Below are 22,603 nucleotides of genomic sequence, written 5' to 3'. Positions count from 1 at the left end.
GAGATATTATGATAAATTGATAAAAGTAAGCACGTTTACTTTATAGTTATTAAAATAGTAGGTATTTAGTTATTAGTTACTCATTTCCTTTTTCTATACTTATTAATTTTTAAATTAAAATAAACTGCAGCACAGGATAATTATTAGATTATTAATTATATAATTATTCTATGACTACAGTTATGTACATTTACTATAAATAAAAATATGAATTTAAAAAAGAATGCTTGGATTTCGTCTAAGTCCTTTTTTAAATGGACTTGGCGCAAACGGTATTATTCCTCAACTGCAACAACATTAAAAGTACCAAATATAAATGACAATTTAAGTTCTTTTAAAAAACTCAAGTATCCAGAGAGCATGTTCGTGTACTGTAATGATGTAGCAAGTAAATAATAACATAATATAAATTATACCTATTAGTTTAATTGATATAATAAAATTGTAATATAATACAATATAATATTTTTATTACAATTTGAATTGATTAATTGTGGTGTGTTCCAATGATAAGGATATTATTTATATAGATGCATATATTTTTTATGTTTTTATTATTTATTTTGTAAATTTGTTTAGAAGATATATCAGATACGGTATCTGAACATTTAACTAAAAAGTACGGTAACAAAAAAATAGAAATAATTGAAGCCAACCCTGGTCCGTGTTTAATTACTCAACATTTATTGGAAAAAACAAATTACAATATATGCATATATGAAAATAATTATAATGTATTCAAAGAATTTTTAATGGTTAGTATTACATTTTTTTTTTATATGGTCCTACCAATGTTATTTATTTAAGATATTTAATATAATATTTTGGTTATAGGCAGTTAATTCAAAGTATGGTAATAGAATTAAAATCAACCATGGGAATTTTCTCTTGTTGTGGAAGTTTGGATTTCAAGATCGAATGGATCGAGGAGACAGAGTTTCAAAATTTCTATCAAGTATTGGTACACCACAACAACCATGGAACCAAGAAAGTATATGATTTTTTTTTAATTTCCATAAACTTTTAAGGCACTGAATTAAAAAGAATTAATATTTATAGATCCGTCGCTTAAAATAATTGCCTCTTTACCAAATAAGAAGTTCATGAATTATTTGATCTATAGTTTTATATTTCAAACTGGATTGATGGTTTATGGTCGACCAGAATTTTATTTATTACTTTCACCATCAGTATTTAAGGTAAGACATTGAAAATTAATTTTTATTGAATTCTGTTTTTATACCTAATTTATTTAACATTATATTATGTAATATTTCGTGTCTTTTTATTTTTAGAGATATTCTTGCAAACCAATTATTGATAGCAAATATTATAAAACACAAACAATTCTATTTCAAAGCATTTTTGATATAGAGTCATTAAAAACTTATCCAAGGAAAGCATTTTTTCCACCACATATTTCAAAATCTGGTAGTAAAAATGTCCGTTTTAAAGAGGTTAGCAAAAAATATAATATGCACTATCTAAAAATTAATTAAAAATATTAAGTTTTAGGTATATTAATTTTAATTTAATTTTTAGTTAAAAGAAGCAGATGATAAGTATATGGTCTTAGCAAAAGTTGTAGGCCGTCGAGAAATTTTAAACCCAGAAGGCTTAACAGAAGATTTATTAAAACCATTTTGGTACTTTGTCAAGCATCATACACTAAGCCGTAAAAATTTTGTAATACCAATGTTAGAGTAAGTGTACTCTTATAATAGATTACAATTATATTGTCAAGTAGGTTATCATAATTTGTTGATTATTTTTACTTTTAGGCAGTGGATACCTGGTTGTGGACCTTATTTTATTGCCCAGGGATACACAATATTTACTCAGTTTGGTGATCTTACACCTCCTCAGATTTTACAATTATTCTTAAAATTTATTAGTTTGCCAGAGTTTAATGATTCACCATTTCTAAATTCAATGGAAAGCAGAATTGTTAAATTATTACCTTCATTACAAATCACACCTGAAGACTCTATTATTGAACAATCTGAAAATAACTCTTCTATAGACTTAGAAGAGTATAATAACAAGGACAATTAATATGTAAGTAAAAAAGACTGAACTCAAAATAATGTTAATGTTATTATTTATTGTCAGAGATTGTGTATTTTATTATATTTGTGTTCAATTAGTAATGTATTTAATGTTTTATTTTAAACTTGATGTATAAGATTAGTTTTTACTTTTTAATAAATACTAATATCTGAGTTACATAATTATAGTAATTTATGATAATTTAAAAGTTATACATATAATAAATAATAAATATAATAAATAAGCTGCTTTTGTTGATTCAATTAGTGATGATATCGAGAAATATTGATTTCTCCAAATTTCAGACAAATTAAACTTGAGGGATTTTAACTTTCAGTACCTATCAAAATATAATAGATAACCTTACTGTTTCATCTGGACATTTGTGGTGGTACCGCCGGCGTACTTTTTTCAAAGAATTGTATTTCTTATGAATTGGTGAATTTATTAAAAATGATTAACCATACAAAAAAGCATGAACTATATTAAACATAAATGATTCAGTTCAGTATTTTATTTACTTTATTAACTGCTGTTTCATATTGTTTAATGATCGAGTAAACGTATGTACATTTTCTTTATTCAACATTATAAGAGTATCTAATCTTTCTTTAAAAGCAGCACGCTCTTCTTCAACCAGTTCCAGTCTGAATGTTATAAAATATAATTTATTATGATCTCAATTATTATTAATGTAGATATACTATTATATTATTAAATTTATTATATACTTATTTTGTAATTCTATTAGTTTTTCATTTGGATTTAATTCATGTTTCAAATGGTATGAAATACTATTTGATCTTTGCTTGAATGATGAACTTAAGCATCCCAACTTTGATTCAAATTTTTGTAACTTTTGTTTTTCCATTAAGTATTTATTCTTTTAAATAAGTTATTCTGTTAATATCATAAAAAAATTTTATTACAATGTACTTACTTTAAAATCAATAGCAACTAGAACATGTTCACAAATTTTATTGTGAGCAATGCTTAATAGGTCCACTAGTTGTTGGTTTTCAAATCCATTCAATTTCTATTTAATAAAACTATATTATAACCTCTAAATGATATTATTAATTAATATTTAATTATTAATTCATTACCTTAATAAAAATTTCTTTAGGATCTGTAAAATCTATTGAACACATATTACGATCCCTGTAAAGTATTTAGTATTTGGTACTTAATGAATTATCATAATATCATTATTATTATTATACTACTATTTTTACTTACTGAATTGTTTCAGTAATGTTTAGTATTTTAGATTCTAAATGAGATATTCTCATATCTCTATCATTCAAATCAGATGTTTGTTGTTCAATTATTTTTGCTGCCTATAATCATTTTTTTTTAATTTATAAAATCATATTAACTCTTAATGTATATTTAAGCAAACTTTTTCATTTTTTGACTGAAGTAATGTAATTGATTCTTCTAGTTTAGTTACAGAGTCTTTTGTCTTAAACCGTTGCTTATTATTATTACTTAACTCAGCCTATGAATGTATAAAACAAATATTAATACATATATAATGTTTATGTTTATATAATAATATGTTAACAATACTTTTAATTGATCAATAAGTTGGTTATCAAATTCAGATTTTGATAATAATTTTTGTATTTGCACTCTTAAAACAGTCATTTCTACATCCAATGCCTTACTTCGTCTTTTCCAAATTTCCTCTGATTTAGCCAACTCGCTAACCTTTAATTGAGTATCTTTTAATATTTGGTCATTAATTGCTTTACGTGCTTTCTCCATTTTTTTGGTGTTAACTATAAAAAATATAGTGGTTAGAACAGATTTATAAATGGTATTACTTATCTATTAAGGGTGTCCCGCGAGGATTTAACCATTAAGATATCCCCTGAGATAATACATTTATCATAAATCTGTTTTTTTATTAGACTCATAGAGACAAGGACTACATATATTTTATTTTTTGATTTAATTACATTTATTGGTCAAAAAAGTTTGAAAACAATGTAATTTTTAATTTCTAAACAATTTAAGATAGAAATTTTATAGAGTTTAATTTTCTAAAACTTTTGACATTTCAATATTTTATTTTCATTAACTACATGATTTTTAAATATTTTTTTTTAGTTTATAGGTAAAACAGCAAAATACACTATACAGCAACATACACCAAATTTTAAATAACAAATTGAACAAAGTTTCAATCATATAGAGTTAACAAATAATATAAAACTAACTATACCAAAGCAAGTTTGGTGTAATTGAACTTGTGTTATGTACATTCAATATACTTATTATGTAAAACATTAATTTACTATGATAAAATTAATAATAGCTATAAATATAAAAAATCAAGGTTCAAATAGAATGTTTAGCTAAACAAAAATATGTATACTAATCCAATAATATTTTCCTATGAAGTGCATTTTATGAATATATATTACAACTACAATAATACCAGTTGAATTATGCAATTCTTTTATTTTTGAATCACTTTGTTTTGCTTGCAATTCGTTTATTCTTTGCTGCAATACCAATATTTTTTGCGCACGTCCTATGTAATTTGACTTTCCTGTGTCCGATAAAACTGTTTGCATCATTGCTGGATCTCCAATTTCATTAGATAACGCCTAAATTGTGAATAATTAATATCAATTACAAAATATTAGTCCCCAATATAAACCATTCTTACATTTTGAGTAGTTTTCAAATCATTTTTCAATTGCATTATCTGGTTACGGTAATTGCAAATCTTTTTATTCGACAAATTATATTTATCAGTCAACTGTTTAATTTCTGTAAAATCTTTGTTTTCTAGAATGTTAATTAAAAATATTAATAAATACTAAAATATTATATTATTTACTAACAGTATATACTTGCATAGTCATCAGATGCTGATGATTTGATTATTTGTAATTCTGACATAAGCTCATGTACCCTATCTGTTAACTGTAATATTTTTTTATTTGCAAAATCCGGCATGGTATTACAATTACATTTTAAACTATCCTTGTTTATAATATTTTTGTTTTCAATTATTGACAACAAACGGTCGTTTTCTTCTTCTAAGCTCTAAATAATTAATATTTATAAAAAAAAAAATATCTATAAGATATTTATAACTACTTTACCTTACTTTTATTTTATGTAAAAAATGCTTATTTGTATCTGGAATATCTGTCATGTCTATAGACTCAGAACACGATTGAATGATCATCTCATTCTAGATAATAAACAATTTATAATTTAACTTTTAACAATATAAATTTGTTGTCCTTTCTATTATGATGAAACTTGCCTCTTTATCCTGAGTCTTGTTACAAATTGTATTAACATTTGATTCATCATTTTCATCCATTGATTTATTGCCATTGTCTGTAACAGACTTAATAAAATACTTTTTAATAGTATCCATAAATTCAAAAACACTCCTAGATATAATCTGTAAGGTTATTAATTTAGTGTATTCATCAAAGATTAATTTATTAGATAAACATTGTTGTTCCTAGGTGACAACTGAGAAGAAAATATACAATGGACTTAATTATTTTATATACCTACTTTCCAATTTTTTTTTATCAATATTTAACTCTTGTATATCTTTTTATATAGATTTTTTGAACATTCATCATGATTACATGATGCGATATGAATTTTTTTCAAATTTTTTATTTATTTCTTAAAAGTCAAAACCTATATGCCTGCAGGCTCTCAGGTCCTCTTTCCAATTTTTTTTATAAACTTAATTCTAGTTGATTATGTTGTCTAAATTGTTCAAAAATTGACAGCCTGGTGCCAATTTGACATGAATTTTTTTAGATTCTGAGCGAAGCGATGAATGTATTGATTCTACAATGATGTGTGTTTTTTTTTTATTTTTTTATTTTTTTATTTTTTTTATTTTTTTTATTTTTGTGTCTGTCATCACCTTTTAGGACAGTAAAAGTGCTTGTATTTTCTTCAATAGTAACTTTTCTGATAGGAAAGTGAATCTAGTTGGTACTTTGGGGGGGGTCAAAAGTAAAAATTTCACAGTAGTTTTCACAAGCGACGTGAAAAACAAAAGAAAAATTAAGAAAAACGGGAATTTTTACGCAAAATCTGTTTTTGAGAAAATCGATTTTGGTTTTTGGTGTAACTCTAAAACAAATGACCGTAGGAACATGAAATTTTGACTAAATGTTTATATTAGCATTTTCTATACACCATAAAATTTACAAAATATTTTGACTCTTTTTGAGCTGTTTACGGCCATTGTCAGTTTTCAATTTTTTTAGTTTTTTTTTCTATAAATATCAATAAAATTTTATCTGTTGATTAAAAAAGCTTGAAAATTTAATAGAAGGCTCCTAGGTTATTGTTTCAAAGGCAGATGAAAAAAATTAAAAATCCTTAGTCACAGTTTTTAATTATAAGCATTTAAAGTTCAAATTTTGACAACATTTATCAAATTTATAATTTATTAATTATTTTGTGGTTAAAAATGTATAAAATGTTTAACTTTTATGGCTAAAAATTGAAAATTTAAAACAAAGGCTCCGAGTAAATAGGTTATATATAAATTACTTTATTCACAATAATATCATCAAATATACTTGGTAAAAATCATAGGCTGACAGATCGTTTTCGCTCAGAATCGTTTTTCTTATACAATGATATTATATCATTGAATTCAAATTTAACACCATCCATTACAGTGACCCACTTGTAACCTACTGTACAGCAGAGCGACATCCACTTATCCACCTTTTTTTAAATTTTATTTGTTTTTTAAAAAACATTTGACTGCGGGCTCCCAAGTCCTCTTTCTATTTTTCATAACAAATTAAATCTTGGAAGTTGGAGATCTTTTTATATATATTTTTTGGACATTGACTACCTGTTGCTATATGAATCTATTCTGTGGTTAAACTCCATCAGTTGTTCAATTTTAGATTCTGAGCCGAAGGCTGCGGAGCAATGAATGTATTGATTTTACGATGATGTATTTTTTTTTAAATTTTTTTTTGCCTTTCACTGCTGTTTACAGTGGCGGATTAATGGGGGGAAGGGGCATTTGCCGTGGTTTTCCTTTGTTATACACTGTGTTTATCCAATTTTGGAACTTTTTGTAGTATGCCCCCTACCAAAAAAAAAAAAAAAATCAACCCCTGGATCCGCACTGACTGTTTGGGGGCAGTAAAACTACTAAGTAAACCTACTAACTACAGTATCTTGTTCAATGGTACTCAAAGGAGTCAAAAATGAAAAATACTCAGTAGTTTTCAAATGCGCCGGGAAAAACAAAATAAAAATTAAGGGAAAACGGGAATTTCTAAGCAAAATCGGTTTTCGACTAAATTGATTTTGGTTTTTGGTAATTTAGTATAACTCTAAAACAAATAGCCGTAGATACATGAAATGTTCACTGTTTGTTTATAATATTAGCTTTTAGCATATAGTTTGGAACGATGAGCATTAGAACTTTTAGAACAAACAAATATTGGAAGTATTGGTTAGTGGCACAAATATATTTTGGAACAATATAATAATATTATATTGGTCACCGGTACAAATATTATTTGGTTTAAAATATAAGCGTCTGAAAAATATTTATGGAAAAAAAATGGACCTATACATAAAACCAAATACAGTATACATTTTGGATATAAATCATAGACTATAGACCCCATAAACGATAGATGTATTAATATATTTATTATTAATTCAATTCGTACAAATAGACTTTAGTACATCTTTCTTTAAAGGAACAAAAGGTAGTGATCCGATTTTTCATCTTTCCGTAAACTCATGGCCTAATAAGTGAGTTATTTGCCATGTTATTGTTTTATCTCTTCACGGTGATACTGACATTCTGTTATCCAAGTATCCGACCGTAGGTTTGAGTTAGGTCCTAGTCTAACGTTTACAAACGTTTACGTTATTCAGTATTTCGTTTTCATTATTCTTTGTTATTCGCCGGTAATCGGTTATTTTTCATCTATTTTACTAGGGCACCATAGGTACGATAATATTTTAACAAAAAAAACATGGCATTGTCAATCAGTAGAAAAGAAGTTGAGGACATCAAGCCGTATTTGGAGAAAACTGTGTCTAAATTTCTTGGATTCAGAGAACCGTCTCTGGTGACTACATTAATGCACTGCTTGTCGTCTGGTTACGACAAGTATAAAACCGCAGGTAAATACTTTAAAATTAAATTAAATGTACACTAACTACCAACTACCAAATTATTTACTACCTAATTTATTAATTCATTCATAAAGACAATACCTAATTTTGTCTTACCTTCTCATAGACAAACTTCGGTCTTCGCTGTTGGATCCGGGTAAAGCATTATCCTTAACTGACAAGGCTTTCGACTTGGCTAAAGGAATGACTATGAAGGTCAATACTGTGCCTGCAACTACAAAGCGTAGTATTAAAACTGAGTATGATGAAAATAATATCAAACGTAAAAAAGAAGATGATACAACTGTGGTCAAAGAAGAAGCACTTTCCATGGGACAGGTACGCACCTATTTTTTTTATTCAGATTGTGTTCAATATTATTTTTGTTTTTAACAGATTAAAGACATGATGTTAAATGCTCAAAAAATGATCGAAGAACGGAAAAAAGCACTGTCCATACCGTCATCTGGTGTTCAAAAAAATACTAATGGCAAAGATAAAAAACCACAAATAACAACTGATTTTGAGAAACAAGCAAAAATTGCTCAGTTGCAGGTTAGTTTGCTTATAAAATATTATGTCTGGATTATAATTTTGTTTATAAATTATAATACATATTAATATTATATCTTTTGGATTATATAGGCTCAAATACAAAAAAAGTTAGCCACCGGTCTTATTAAGACAGTTCCAAGTGTACCCAAAACTATGAGTTCATCTGCTGAAAAACCAACTCCTCTAATTCTTGATAGTGAAGGACGTACGATTGATATTACTGGTAAAGAAGTTCAGTTAACTCAAGTTATACCCACATTAAAAGCTAATATCAGAGCGAAAAAACGAGAAGAATTTAAACAAACATTCAGTGAAAAATCTAATGACGATTCTTCTGAATTAAAGTTTTTTGATCCACGATTGACATTAAAAACAAATATCCGTACAAAGCGATCATTAAAATTTCATGAACCTGGTAAATTTCAACAAATTGCTGATCGTCTACGAATGAAGGTATTTTAAAATATTCATACCGATCATCACATATTTAATCCATACGTTCATATCAATTAGTTATATTTTATGTTAGTACTTAGTATCTATATGTATTAATAATATTTTGTAATGTAGGCCCAGTTAGAAAAATTACAAAATGAAATTTCACAAATTGCTCGTAAAACTGGCATTTCATCTGTAACAAAAATGGCATTGTTAGTGCCCAAAGAAGAACAATTAACTGAACATTGTCCTGATTTTGAATGGTGGGATAGTGTTATTTTAGATGGAGCATCGTAAGTTTGTAATTGTAAATATATTGTTACTTAACTGTTAAACTATAAATAAAATTTCTCAAATTGTAGTTATTTAAATGAGGCCGGCGAAGTTCAATTTAAGAGAAGTAATATATCACACTTAGTGGAACATCCATTGCAAATGAGACCACCAAGTAAGACTATAAAATAAAAATATATTACTGAATTTAAATTTAAGTTTAAAACTTGATATATTATAATATTTATAAATTATTGTTATTTTTTTATATGGCTATAATATAACAATCACAATTTAACATTATATAAAATAAGTAAATAAGTAAAATAAATATAAATTATAGTTTATAATATATTATATAAGTAATGGGTGTGTCGAAGGATTTCAGTCATCTGTATCTATTGTGGCTATGTGTAGTTCTTTCATTCCTTCTTGTAATTGCTGAATATTACATTCATCAGTGATGTGTGTAGCAGTTTGTTTTTCGTGTTCACAGTCACACTCTGGTGAGGGTCTGTCCTCATTTGTGGTACATATGCATGTATCCTGTCCTTCTGTGGCCTGTAAAGTGTCAATATATCCTTCTCTGGAGGTTAGAGCCCAGTTCTCCTTCCTTTGGGTTATCAATTAGGTTGAGTTTATCAAGATTTCTGTTTTTCCATTCCTTGTTTACGTTGAATTTTTCTGATATTAATTTTTGGGCAAGCCTCCAAGTAGGTTTTCTAGATTTTAGTCTTAAGTTAGGGCCAGTATTTATATTGTAATGTATTGGGAACACCCTGTTCAAAAAGCACTTGGTTCACTCTCGTACTAGTGAGTTGCATCAATGTAAATAGGGTGGACTTAAGTTACCAAGTTCAGGCGCCATTCCGTGGGAGTAGATTTAACTGCTCCAGTGTTGATTTATTCTCATAGGAAAGTTGAGTTGTGTCATTATTTGTGTGGCACTTAACACGATACTGGTGAGCAATAGTCAGCTACTGATTGTGTAAGTGCTACTGTTAATATCCTGAGGGTTAGGTTAGGGTAAGGCAGTGGCGTAATTTCAATTTTTATTAGACGGGTAATTTTTCACTGCTTTTCCGACAACATTTTTTTCATTCAGATTCTTACAGCATAGTGCCATAGAGGTTAAAAAGGGTGGGGGGGGCGTGTGGTAAATATGCCGACTTTAGGTTGATGTAAATACTAGACTGAGGCAAATTCCCCGATCCCCCCCCCCAAATGACGATTAATATCTGCTCCCCATTCTGAGTTTGCCAGTTTTTTAATGATATTATTCCTTGTTATCATTTTTTCAGCAGTCTTTATCAGGTGATCCTTGTAAGTGAGGGCTCCATCCAAGGTTACCCCAAAATATTTTGGGTTTCGGCCTATTTATAAATAGGATTTGGATTAAGAGGCAAATTAATTTTTGTTTTGGATAAAGATAGAAAAATAAATCTTGTATAAAAATTTGTTTCATTTAATTTTTATGTAAATAGGTAAACATTTTTTTTTGCATTCTTTTTTTATCAATTAATATCATTTTTCATATTTTGTTTTAAATTATCAATTGATTACAATACTTTTCTTTGTAATTACGGTACATATCAAAAGAGCTTCCCAAGACAATGCGTTGTTGATGTTATTTTTAAAAATTTGTAATGTCTAGGGAATACTTTACATGAGTATATCATTTTCTATGTAAAAAAAGTATTTTAAGTCCAAGCTGCCAATGCTTTACCAAATGCAGTTACTTTTTTGAGACATATAAAATGTCGATTTTTACATTTTAAGTACTTTTTTATTATTTATATTGTCTTCAATCTAAATCATATTTATAAATATTATAATTATCTTTATTTTAATTAAAAACTAAATACTTAGTTAATATAAAAATTTTTCAACTTAAATTGCATTAATTCAATTCAAAATAATTTACTTTAGTTTTAACATAAATCATAAGTCATAAATAATAAAAGATTAAAAAAGTTTACATTTTTAATGTCTTCTTTCATTGATCACTACAATTACAACATTTTTTAATAAATAAATAATTAAATAAATCATAAATTATTTTCAGCTGATCCATTAAAACCTGTGTTTATGCCAGTGTTCTTAACAAAAAAAGAAAGAAAGAAGCTACGTCGTCAAAACCGTCGTGAAACATGGAAAGAAGAACAAGAAAAAATTAGACTTGGTTTAGAACCTCCAGCTGAACCTAAGGTATTTAAATCATAAACTATATAGCATATTCCCTGTATTATTTTTCTCTTAATACGTTTAATTTTAATTATTAGCTTCGTATTTCAAACTTGATGAGAGTATTGGGGACAGAAGCAGTTCAAGATCCAACTAAAATGGAATCTCATGTAAGGGCACAAATGGCAAAACGTCAAAAAGCTCACGAAGAAGCTAATGCATCACGTCGGTTAAATCCAGAACAAAGACGTGATAAAAAAATGAGAAAGTTGCAGGAAGATACTACATTAGGTGTTAACATTGCTATATATAGGTAAACTTGATATTAGTATTAGTTATTTGAATAAATGTAAGTAAATTAAATGTATGTGTATGTATTTTAGAATAAAAGACTTAGGTAATCCATCGAAAAAATATAAAATAGAAACCAATAGCAAACAACTATTTATGACTGGTTGTGTGATTTTGTGTAAGGATTGTAATGTTGTTATTGTCGAAGGGGGACCTAAACAACAAAAAAAGTATAAAAGGTAACTAAATTATTTATTTAATTGTTAAATTATATCAATGATAGTATATTCACAAATTAATAAACAATATATATATATATATATATATGTTTAGATTGATGTTACATAGAATGAAATGGGAAGATGATGTTATTAAAACTAAAGATGAATCAGAACCAAAATCAAACAATAAATGTTCTTTAGTATGGGAGGTAATAAAAAAAATATTGTATTATCAAATATTGCTGGACAAATATATTTTTGCATTTGTTTGTTCGTAGATTTTAGTTAATTATTTAATCACTTAAACTTATATATTATACAAATTTAATTATTTTTAAAATAGTAAATACAAACTTGTATTGAATAAAATGTAATAACTTTATAATTACACAACTATTTAAAACTATAAATATACAATTATACAATTTCATGATTCAACTATTATTAAGCTTAATAGAATTAAATGTTAACTATTTTTTCATTGGATTATTTTATAACGTAAGACATAATATGAATTTTTTTTTAAAAATTATCTTCATTAGGGAAAACTAAATTCTATGCTGTAAGTAAATGAATAATATTTGTATTGATGAATATTAGTTTACTCACAATTTGTATTGTAATTTAAATGTATAATTATGTACTTTCAAAAATAGTATTACATAATGTCTGATCACTTTTGTATTTTGTGATTTTGTTTCAGGGTATGTCGAAGCAACGTAATTTTGGAGAAATAAAGTTCAAAGTATGTGCTTCTGAAAAGTTGGCTCGTGAACAATTAAAAAAACATGGAGTGGAACATTATTGGGATCTAGCTTATAGTGATTTGATAATGGATTAAAATTAATGTAAGAATAAATGCATTCAATAATTTGTGAGTTTTTACACTCGGTTAAAATATGTATTTATCTTATTTATAAAAAAAAAGATATTTTTGTAATTCAACAATGTTTTTTTTTAATTTATATGATAATATATTTTATAATATTTAATTATTATTCATTAATTTATCCAGTGCTTTATATTTCGTTTGTCTCTCATATTGTATTTCCCTTAGATGTGATGTGTATTTCAATTCATTCATTGCAATATACTTGCACACTGTTTTTGTATTTGCTTTTAATTTGTATGATGTAGTTCTAGCATAACCTTTATTTGCCACTGATTGTACACACATTTCTAAGATTTCTTGATTTATGGCCATTAAACTTTTAATTCCTTTTTTTAGCTTTTCTATTCCATATTCATTTATCATTTTTTTAAATTTTTGTATAAACCGTGTGTATAATATATTATCTGCCATATTGACTTGTATTAACCGATTTATATCATCATTTGATAATATTTGTTTGTATGTATTATTTCTGGTGTTGAGTGGTAAGTAAGCCATTTGCTCTAATGGCCATCGCATGAAATGTGCAAACAAAACAAGAGATGCGTCTAAATATTCAAATATCATTACAAAGTCAAAATCTCTCTCGATCATATTTATATGTCTATTTATCTTATCAGTGTTTTCAAAATCATCTGTATCCATTCCCAAGTCCCAATTCATTTGATTTATTCCTAATTTGTTACTGTAACGTTTTATTTGATTTGCAGGCGATTTGTTCGAAAGTCTATCTGAGATAAACTGAGTTAAATTGCATTTATATTTTTTATCAAAATGGTAAAACGAGTATAATGACTGAAACAATGCTGTGGGTTCCCGAAGAATAGTGACGTAAATTGTACCAGGTCTCATCACAGATTTTATTTCTTGGGAATATCTGGTGTGATGGACAAACATGTCAAACTTGCTATCCTCAGTGGAATAATTGTTACTTATCATACTTTTGTTAAAATGTATAGGATTTCCTATGTAATTATTCATATTTGGTAACAAAAAATCAAGGTTTTTTATATGACCAAAACGCATCAGTATATTTTGAACAGTAGAGCTAGCACATTTATGTGTTTTCATAAAAAATATACGTTTCTTCTCTGTGACCGTTGCAGATTGTGGTGACTTTGATTCAATGATTGTCCTGAAAAAACTTGTAACAGTTTTTAAATAATTTTTTAATATACATATTCTAGGAAAATATTAACTAATATTTGTATTGTCCAATTTACAGTATATTTTGTTAGTACTTATTATTTTGGAAAATTATTATTAAAATATTAAACTAATATAGTGTTACATTAAATATTAGACTAAAAAAAAGCTTCAATTATATAGATAGGTAGCTGGTAGGTAACTATTATTATTTTTTTATGCACCTAACATCTAAAGGAAAAAAATATATTTTTGTGTTTCAAAAATGTCATACCTATATCGACAATATTAATAGAATTGAGGTACCTATCGTAAATATTTTAAGAACTGAATGCTATACCTTTTTTCATCAACTATCTATTTAACTTATTATTTAAGTAAGTTTTAAAGCCTCAGAACAGCATTTGGAAATGATAGGTAATGTTTTTGAAATAATAGGCATAATCGCTATTAGCCATTATAAGTAGCCAGGTAGAGGTACTCATTAGTACGTTTTTTAAAACTGTTAAGTTTATTAATAATATAAACTCCCTTCGCAATAAAAGTTTAACGGCCAGTTTCACGCCTCACGGTCCTGTTCAAAACCAAAATATGGAGCGTATGAGAAATTAAAAAATTATGATCTACAAAGGTTATATAAAAAGCTAAATATCAAATTTTTCCTAAAAGCAAAGCGATGCTAATGGCCCTAGTTGACAGGACATAAGAACAATAAAAGTTTTTAAAAAACATAATATATTATATTATATTATGTGTTAATGTTTTGTTATATGTACTTAATGTGTTATCATGATTTATATATGGAGTTAAGTATTTATAGTTTATATAATTTATATACATACCTATGTTCAAATCCTGTTGAAATGAAATTAAAACTTATTAAAAATGTTATTAACGTCAGTAAAATAACAATATAGGCAAAACCATATTTTATTTTTATAAACCGCATTGTATTTATTAAAAATAAATATATATTATTTATAATTAATTATAGGAAATACTAAATTCTTGCTAATTTATTATATAATAAGGTCACAATAGGTTACCACTAGCATATTGTTCTTATAACTATAGCATATTTGTATTATAACTGGTAACTGGTATATAAGTGTGGCGTAGGTATTATAATATGTAAGCTAGGTACACAATTATTCATATAAGTGACCCAATAATATATTATTACTATATCCACCCAAATTATTGTTATGCCTAGTATGTTACCTATCTAATATCTTAATTTCGAGATAAAATTCTTTATACAGTTACAAACTTACACGCAACACACTTACATTTTATAAGTGCTTTCGATTATTTATAATATTACATTAGGTATATAATATATGTATATATGTATAACCTATATGTGTGCGTGTTTTGTAAACATATTAAAATTACAAGTCATTTGAGTATTTGACTGTTTCGATACCTGTTAGGTTATAAATTATTATACTATTGTCTTAATCTTAAATCAACATTGTTTCGTTATCATGTGTACATACTGATAAATTTATGAGTTTATAACGTATAAATTACAGATAGGATACCTATCCATATGTGACGTTGTGTGAGTGCCCGAACACCAGTTTCCCTGCATTACGTCAATATTTGCTATAGAAATGCGAATATTGTTATGCACTTGTACTTAGGTATATACACATGTATGTAGTATGTGCATATATATATATATATATATATATATATACATCAAACTATAATTTACGGTTTACCTATATAATATTATATATTGGTGAATTTTATTTTAAAATAAATATGTTTTTGGGTCGGATACACGTTTTTTTATTGTTTCTGACTAATTTTTCGAAATGTTTTCGTTGGCATGGTTACTTATTAACAAAAATATATTTATAATTCGTAGATTTTTCTGGTAGAGCAAAAATATCGAGTAGCGTGCTATGGTTTATTTCATTATGGCTGAAAAGTCTATAAAATACCTAGACTCACAGTACTTGACAACGGAATCCCTCTTTTTTTCAAAAAATATTTTTCCGTACCCTTCTAATTATGATACCTATTCAAATTAATGAGACATTTAAATCCTCGAGTACCTACGTGACTACGCTACCAAGGGCGTCCAAAGGGGAGGGGGGAAAGTAGGGGCAGTTCCCCCCTGGCTTTTTCTGGGTTGATTATCTTAATTATTATTGATGATTTTAATGTTCTAAAAAAACTTAAAAATGCCATAACAATTCTAAATAGTGCACTAAAATATTTTTATTTTTGTATGAAAGATATAAATTTTAAAATTCGGTATAAATTAATAATTATAATATACATTTTAAACTTTTCAATGATTGTATAAAAGTTTTACAGTCAGAACTTATCATTTGGACTACTTATTTAATCTGAAAATTAACTACTTTTTTCCTGTACCTATGGGTTTAAACTTGAGATCATATATATTTTATAAAATTCATGTAAAAACATGTGCAAAATTTTAAATTTTAAATTTAAATTTCAAAAAAACTTTAAAGTGCCCTAAAAATTATTAAATCCAAAAATATCCTTAAAATTTTAAATCGTCAAAAAATGCAATGTAAGTATGTTATAAAACGAGTATCACGTCGCTAGATTTGGAAAACAATACAAAGTGCATCGTAATCCCAACCTCAATCATTATCGTAGTATAAAATATCGCAAAATTACCTTTTTTTAAATTAAAAATAAAAACATTTTTTTTTTTTTTTAAAGAGTGAATTTTATTACACTCAATTATAAACGTCAGAACTAAGAACGTTGTTTTTATAGATTATGAGATGTAGTGGTGGGACTAAGTGCAATACTGCAGTGTCAACCAAGTTTTTACTTTTTTGGTATATAAAATTAAATGTTTATAGATGGCATACCTACAATAATTTAAACTTTTCAAGTTTGTGGTATTAATGACTGAATAAGCTAGAAATATTAAGTTTTATAAAGTCAACGGTAACATTTTATTTATAAAAAAAATGTATTTAATTATTTAAAATGACATATCAATTAATTATAATTAATGCTTTAAGGTTAAGTTTTAATTAACTATCTACGTATAATTCATAAATATTTTTACATTCCTTGTGTATATGAAAGAAAACATGTAACAAATATACTTTATAACTAATAGGATAGTGAGACAAAAAATGTAAAAAGGAAAATATTTTGCCCTCCCCTTGACAAATCCCTGCGGACGCTCTTGTACGCTACGCACATTATTTTTATTTTCATACCTTCTAATTGTTTTCCGATTTCTATATTATTGGGTTATAGATAATTTACTTAACACATATAGGTTTTAGCGAATAGGTAGCAGTCAGCGAGAAAACCGGCTACTATAAAATACCTATTAAAGACTATAAAATGATGTCTATATACGCCTAATATGCCTATACCAGATACCTATAACTTATAAGACGCCAAAGTTATGACTTACAGCGGTGTGCCAATGTCTATAATATTTTCTGTAAATCAATTTATGAGTCCATTGGGTGAATCAAGATCGATTTTATCATTGATCATTTCGTCATCATGCAGCCAAATAATATTTTCTAAAATGACTACCTGTTTTTGATTCTAAGCAAATCAAATTTACAGATTTTACAGTGGTTAAAAGTGTGTGTGTGTAATTTGTATACAGTATGGCAAACTTGTTGTATATGCAATCAAATTTTATCAAATAATAAATAGAAGAGTAGGTAATAAGGTAACTTCGTTTATTTGTAAACTTCCGATATATTATACATATATATTGTTGTTCATCGTCAAATCGCTGGACGTTTGTTTTTCAACTTCAAATCTTAAAATATTATTTTTTAAATATACCTATTATATAATTTTTTGTCACATTAAATACAATAAATAATTTGCGTAAATAATAAAAATAACAACGATACAATTATTATCATATTATGTTTGTAGGTACATTCGCTGCACGCGCTATTTACCTATATGAATCATCCAAATCACCGTCTGTACGAGTAGTGGGTTCCGTGCGGTCCGGAGAAACTGGCGTGTGAGACTGAATATCCACTGGCGGTTGGGCCGTGGCCGTACGGAACAGTGACCGGTCCATGATTGTACGGGACAGCCGCAGCATGACCATAGCCGTACGGGACGGCGGCCGGTCCATGGCCGTACGGGACCGCGACCGGTCCATGATTGTACGGGACAGCCACAGCATGACCGTAGCCATACGGGACTGCGGCCGGTCCATGGCCGTACGGGACAGCCGCAGCATGACCGTATGGGACTGCGGCCGGGCCGTAGCCGTACGGGACAGCGGCTGGGTAGTGATGATACGGCAATTGCACGTCGTTGGTGTATCGTACGTCCGCCTTGTGCGCGGACGAGTACGGCGTCTCGACGGTTTTGTGGACTGTGGACACTTGTCCCGGGTGGCCGGGTGTCCGGAACACGCTCGTCGACGTGCTGGCCACGGCACCATCGTACGGACTGCTGTAGTGTAGCGGGTCGCCGACTACGACCACAGGTTTCGGTGGTAAGTATGCCGCCGAGTAAAGCGAAGGTTCGGCGACCGGCTCGTCCGCCGCCACCGATGACATTATTATTAACGCCACCGCCGCCGCGATCACGAAACGCTGCAGGCTCAACACCTAAAGCACAAAAAATTTATTTTTAACTTTTTTTAATTGTACCTACTTGTAAGTGTGCCTAATCTCTATAGTGTTCGACTGTATTTTATTTTTTATTTTGAGGGAGACTGCAGCTGATCATAAGTCATAATACACATTTTCAGATAACTTAAACATCATCTTATAATAGGTATGAAGGTATGAAACTATGAAAGTATGAATAGTTTGAAGTTCAAATTTTAACGAAAGTAGTTATAGCTGGTATAGTCTTATAACTTATAAGTAAGTATATTCAAACGTAAAAATGTAAATGATGATTTTATTTTGGTAGCTCTTTAATAGTAGGTAATTTAAAAAATATTAATCGTAGAAACTTGAAACATTCCACTAAAGGTATAATATGTGTTTCATTGGATTTTTTAAACTGAGCTCTGCGAGAGTTATTGGTTTTATGCTATTTATTTTAGGGCAATATAAAATAATTTTATTTCGATAATAATATATCACAATGTGCATGTTTTGAGAATATTCAGTGAGAAAAACTATACGTACAATATTGAAATAAATAATGTTTTTGGTTTAGGTAATTTTCATATTTTCAATTTTGTGTATTTAGTATTTATATTTTTGTAACAGTTAATAATACTAACAAACAGACTAATAGTCCTTAAAAGTGGATTTAAAAAATATAAAAAGAATGTAATATTGGATCTAATATTTATTATAAGTACCAATTGTTACAAATTTATTATTTGATAGATTCATATTATAGTTACAAAAATGTTCAAATCATTATAGCCCAATATGTTCTAAACATATATTATCCTTAAATCTTAATACATACATGAAGTTAAATAACTCATAAACTACTCGTTCAAAATTAAATTTTTAATAGGTACGTACACATTTTTAGAAAAAATATCGACTAAATAATTTATCGTAGAAAATATGGATTCTCATTTGAAAAACAGAAGCTTGTATCCTCACAGGTAGGTTAGGTGCTTAAGTAATATGAAAATCTCAAGCATTTGAAAACTAGCCTTAATATTAAAGTATATTTAAAAATTAAAAATGGATAACTGCATAACTGAAAAAAGGGGGTTAGCACTGACTATTGGGCATGCTTGATGAATCACCATGTATATAATATATTATGTAGCATAGGTGCAACTTACCTTAGAATGCTGCATGATATTATGGTGATATAGTGATCAGAGTAAACCGAACAAAATTATTGTATTATCTGACACGTTGCTGTAGGTTTGTGCGGTTACTGGTTGTTGATATATGGTATTTCAGTCTGAAGATAGTGTTGAATTGAATCTGAGTGTAGTCAATTATGTCTTATATACCTCGACTTCCATGTAATAATCGGTGGGAAATCATATCACCAATTCATCCCAGGGGCGAGGTGTTATTTCAGGTACCCCCTCCTTTTACATTAACAGGTCGATCGCTTTCGGGTTAAAAGGTTCTATTGTTAATACAAATTATTACTGTCGATTGTTATATATTATTATGGCATAGTCCTACTATACTATATTACTATATATATAGCTGTTGTGTGTAAAAATTGTGAAAAATTTCTAAAAGTGACCTTAAGACTAGGTACTCGGCAACGCTTGTAATAAAATAAAAATATACAGGTATATATAATGCAAGTATTTTTATATAACAATGTACTTGTTTAGAATAAAAACAATGCGTAGTTTTGCAGAACTATACAGAGGCCGGAGACAACGATGGACATATTTTATTAGGCAGATATTGCATTACTTACCTACCTTAGTGACTACTGGCTATAATTTGATTGAACAATGTTCGTCCGTTAAGTTTGTAACTCTCTATCCAATGGACGACCGTGGACCTGCAAGATGGAACAAACTTTAGGATTTTTACTTTTATTAGGTATCTAAAATAATCTGTCGTTCATTTGTACTATTTTTCCCATTGTCCATAATGTCCGTTATTCGTAATGTACTAGTAAATAAAATACTTTAATTGTGCACCCCCCCCCCTCCATATGAAGATACGGATTTTATTTAAACTATTAGGTTTACGTATAATTTTTCAAAATGATTAGGACTTATTACCGAGATACAAACAGTTCGAGAGCCGCTATAGCTTATATAATATAATATTTATATATATTATATTATGTGGTGATTAATATAGTAGCCAGTAGGTAATTTAGTAATTTACTATAGCTGTTCCCGTTTCTTCATCAAATCAATAGAGATTTCTTGTACCTACATGGTTATTTCTTTAACAAAAACTTTCCATTGTTTTCCGAAGGTTGCTGTGTGCAAGAATCCAGATCGTCCATAGTCCATAGAACACATATTACGATAGTACCTACTACCTATATAGACCACGGATATGTAGATACATACTTATACTTACATGCAATATAATAATATATAGGTTCCTCTATTGTCGCGGTGAATTGTCGACGACTTTGTTGTATAATATTATTGTCTGTGTGTAGTGTGTACCTATATTGGAAACATTATGTGATGACGTATCCTTCAAGCCTGATTTGTGAAGACCGACTCTTTTTTGCAGCCCACACGAGGTCGTCAAAATAATACAAAATATTATAATATGTAGGTTTTTATAAATTCTTACTAATCTTCATTTTCGAGGTAGATCAGTCAAATTTTCTCTGTCAAAACAAAACGTAATTTTAAATCCTATCTCGATTTTCATAAATAGTTGTAAAAATAATACAGGTATATTTGCGGAAGATAAAAGTTTTTTTAACAAAACTATAGGGGGCCATATTTTATGTAGCAACAGAAACATACTAAATTACAGTATATTAGATTATATAAAGGTAGGTGATATATTAATGTATAAAAAGGGTTTATTTGTTTGACATCCGCCGTTCGAAATTCGAACGTTGGATCAGACATTCAGTCCATACGAAAACATTGGTAAAGTTATGTTCAAAAAAAGAGAGAGCATAACCTTACAAATTTATTTTTTACCAATTTAAATGATCCATGAAAGTTTTTCCGTAGGCTCACTGCCTAAAAATATTTTTATAAAAAACCTAGGTTAGGTTAGGTTAGGTTAGCCTAACCTAACCTTTTATAGGTTTATTTTTAATGTTTTCATAGTTAAATGGTTGTCTGTAGATAAAATGGTACCCAGGGGCGGACTGGCAGGGCGGGTAAGTGGCTATACCCACCCTAGAATTATAAATTTGTTATTTTTAATAATTTTTCAATTCTACACCGTAAAGGTCCCCCCCACACACTGCAGCGATATATTATATCATTGAATTCAAATTTAACACCATCCATTACAGTGACCCACTTGTTCATTTTTTTTATTTTATTTGTATAATAAAGTTTAAAAATTGTTATATTGAAGTAATTTGTTTTATAATAATATAATAATAATAATATTTATTGTTATTTTTCAATAAAATAAATTTAAATTTAAGTTTTATTTTATTATGTTAAATTTAGTTGAGTATAAACCTTCAGAATTTTTTTAATTTCGTTATAAGTTCCTTAAAAAATTTTTTATTTAAAATAAAAATTGTAACACGAGTCTTTTGTTTGGTAGATTTGAAACTTATACCCACCTGGGCTTTCAGGGCCTCAGTCCGCCCCTGGTGATACCTACCTATTCAGTATACCTAGTACGTACCTACTTAATGGCTAAGGGTGTAAATTGTAATTTTATATTTTGTTATGAGGTAGCCTGGCCGCCCGGTTAGGTACTTATTTTGTATTTATATAATATATATTATTTATTATGTTTAATTTTATAATTTTTTTTTTTTTTTTTTTTTT

The 22,603-nt window shown here is 28.0% G+C and overlaps 5 protein-coding genes across 7 annotated transcripts; 2 read left to right on the top strand and 3 right to left on the bottom strand.

Annotated features, from left to right (window-relative positions):
• The first annotated feature begins 27 nt into the window (after nt 1–27).
• LOC132944526 (dimethyladenosine transferase 2, mitochondrial) lies at nt 28–4,512 on the top strand. 2 transcript variants are annotated; one of them, XM_061013920.1, is made up of 8 exons: nt 28–388; nt 580–755; nt 835–991; nt 1,060–1,199; nt 1,296–1,457; nt 1,543–1,703; nt 1,782–2,058; nt 4,165–4,512. In XM_061013920.1, the coding sequence occupies exons 1-7, from the start codon at nt 208–210 to the stop codon at nt 2,053–2,055; spliced, it is 1,251 nt and encodes a 416-aa protein (XP_060869903.1). In that variant the 5' UTR covers nt 28–207; the 3' UTR covers nt 2,056–2,058; nt 4,165–4,512. The 2 variants fall into 2 exon arrangements, with proteins under 2 accessions (XP_060869903.1, XP_060869902.1); XM_061013919.1 differs by lacking the exon at nt 4,165–4,512 and having other exon boundaries at nt 1,782–2,293.
• LOC132944527 (kinesin-related protein 4) lies at nt 2,445–5,579 on the bottom strand. Its single transcript, XM_061013921.1, has 12 exons — nt 5,339–5,579; nt 5,177–5,263; nt 4,917–5,112; nt 4,730–4,851; nt 4,496–4,667; nt 3,622–3,833; nt 3,452–3,550; nt 3,289–3,389; nt 3,156–3,210; nt 2,990–3,085; nt 2,781–2,932; nt 2,445–2,696 (listed from the first exon to the last, which is right to left on the bottom strand). The coding sequence occupies exons 1-12, from the start codon at nt 5,453–5,455 to the stop codon at nt 2,567–2,569; spliced, it is 1,539 nt and encodes a 512-aa protein (XP_060869904.1). The 5' UTR covers nt 5,456–5,579; the 3' UTR covers nt 2,445–2,566.
• A 2,304-nt stretch (nt 5,580–7,883) lies between these two features.
• Nucleotides 7,884–13,183, top strand: LOC132945142 (U4/U6 small nuclear ribonucleoprotein Prp3). Its single transcript, XM_061014800.1, has 11 exons — nt 7,884–8,220; nt 8,339–8,550; nt 8,608–8,766; nt 8,857–9,219; nt 9,337–9,497; nt 9,567–9,652; nt 11,543–11,685; nt 11,760–11,974; nt 12,045–12,191; nt 12,286–12,382; nt 12,877–13,183. The coding sequence occupies exons 1-11, from the start codon at nt 8,070–8,072 to the stop codon at nt 13,012–13,014; spliced, it is 1,872 nt and encodes a 623-aa protein (XP_060870783.1). The 5' UTR covers nt 7,884–8,069; the 3' UTR covers nt 13,015–13,183.
• Nucleotides 13,162–15,342, bottom strand: LOC132945143 (galactosylceramide sulfotransferase-like). Of its 2 annotated transcripts, none has more exons than XM_061014801.1 (2): nt 15,054–15,342; nt 13,162–14,209 (listed from the first exon to the last, which is right to left on the bottom strand). In XM_061014801.1, exons 1-2 carry the CDS (start codon nt 15,158–15,160, stop codon nt 13,162–13,164), a joined length of 1,155 nt encoding a protein of 384 aa, XP_060870784.1. In that variant the 5' UTR covers nt 15,161–15,342. The 2 variants fall into 2 exon arrangements, with proteins under 2 accessions (XP_060870784.1, XP_060870785.1); XM_061014802.1 differs by having other exon boundaries at nt 13,162–14,200; nt 15,054–15,341.
• A 2,559-nt stretch (nt 15,343–17,901) lies between these two features.
• Nucleotides 17,902–20,131, bottom strand: LOC132944797 (cuticle protein 76-like). The gene is made up of 2 exons (XM_061014306.1): nt 19,973–20,131; nt 17,902–18,818 (listed from the first exon to the last, which is right to left on the bottom strand). Exons 1-2 carry the CDS (start codon nt 19,985–19,987, stop codon nt 18,168–18,170), a joined length of 666 nt encoding a protein of 221 aa, XP_060870289.1. The 5' UTR covers nt 19,988–20,131; the 3' UTR covers nt 17,902–18,167.
• Between the last annotated feature and the right edge of the window lie 2,472 nt (nt 20,132–22,603).

This window comes from Metopolophium dirhodum, chromosome 5, assembly GCF_019925205.1.
Source record: "Metopolophium dirhodum isolate CAU chromosome 5, ASM1992520v1, whole genome shotgun sequence".
NCBI lineage: Eukaryota > Metazoa > Arthropoda > Insecta > Hemiptera > Aphididae > Metopolophium > Metopolophium dirhodum.
This window is presented reverse-complemented; position numbering and strand designations above follow the sequence as displayed.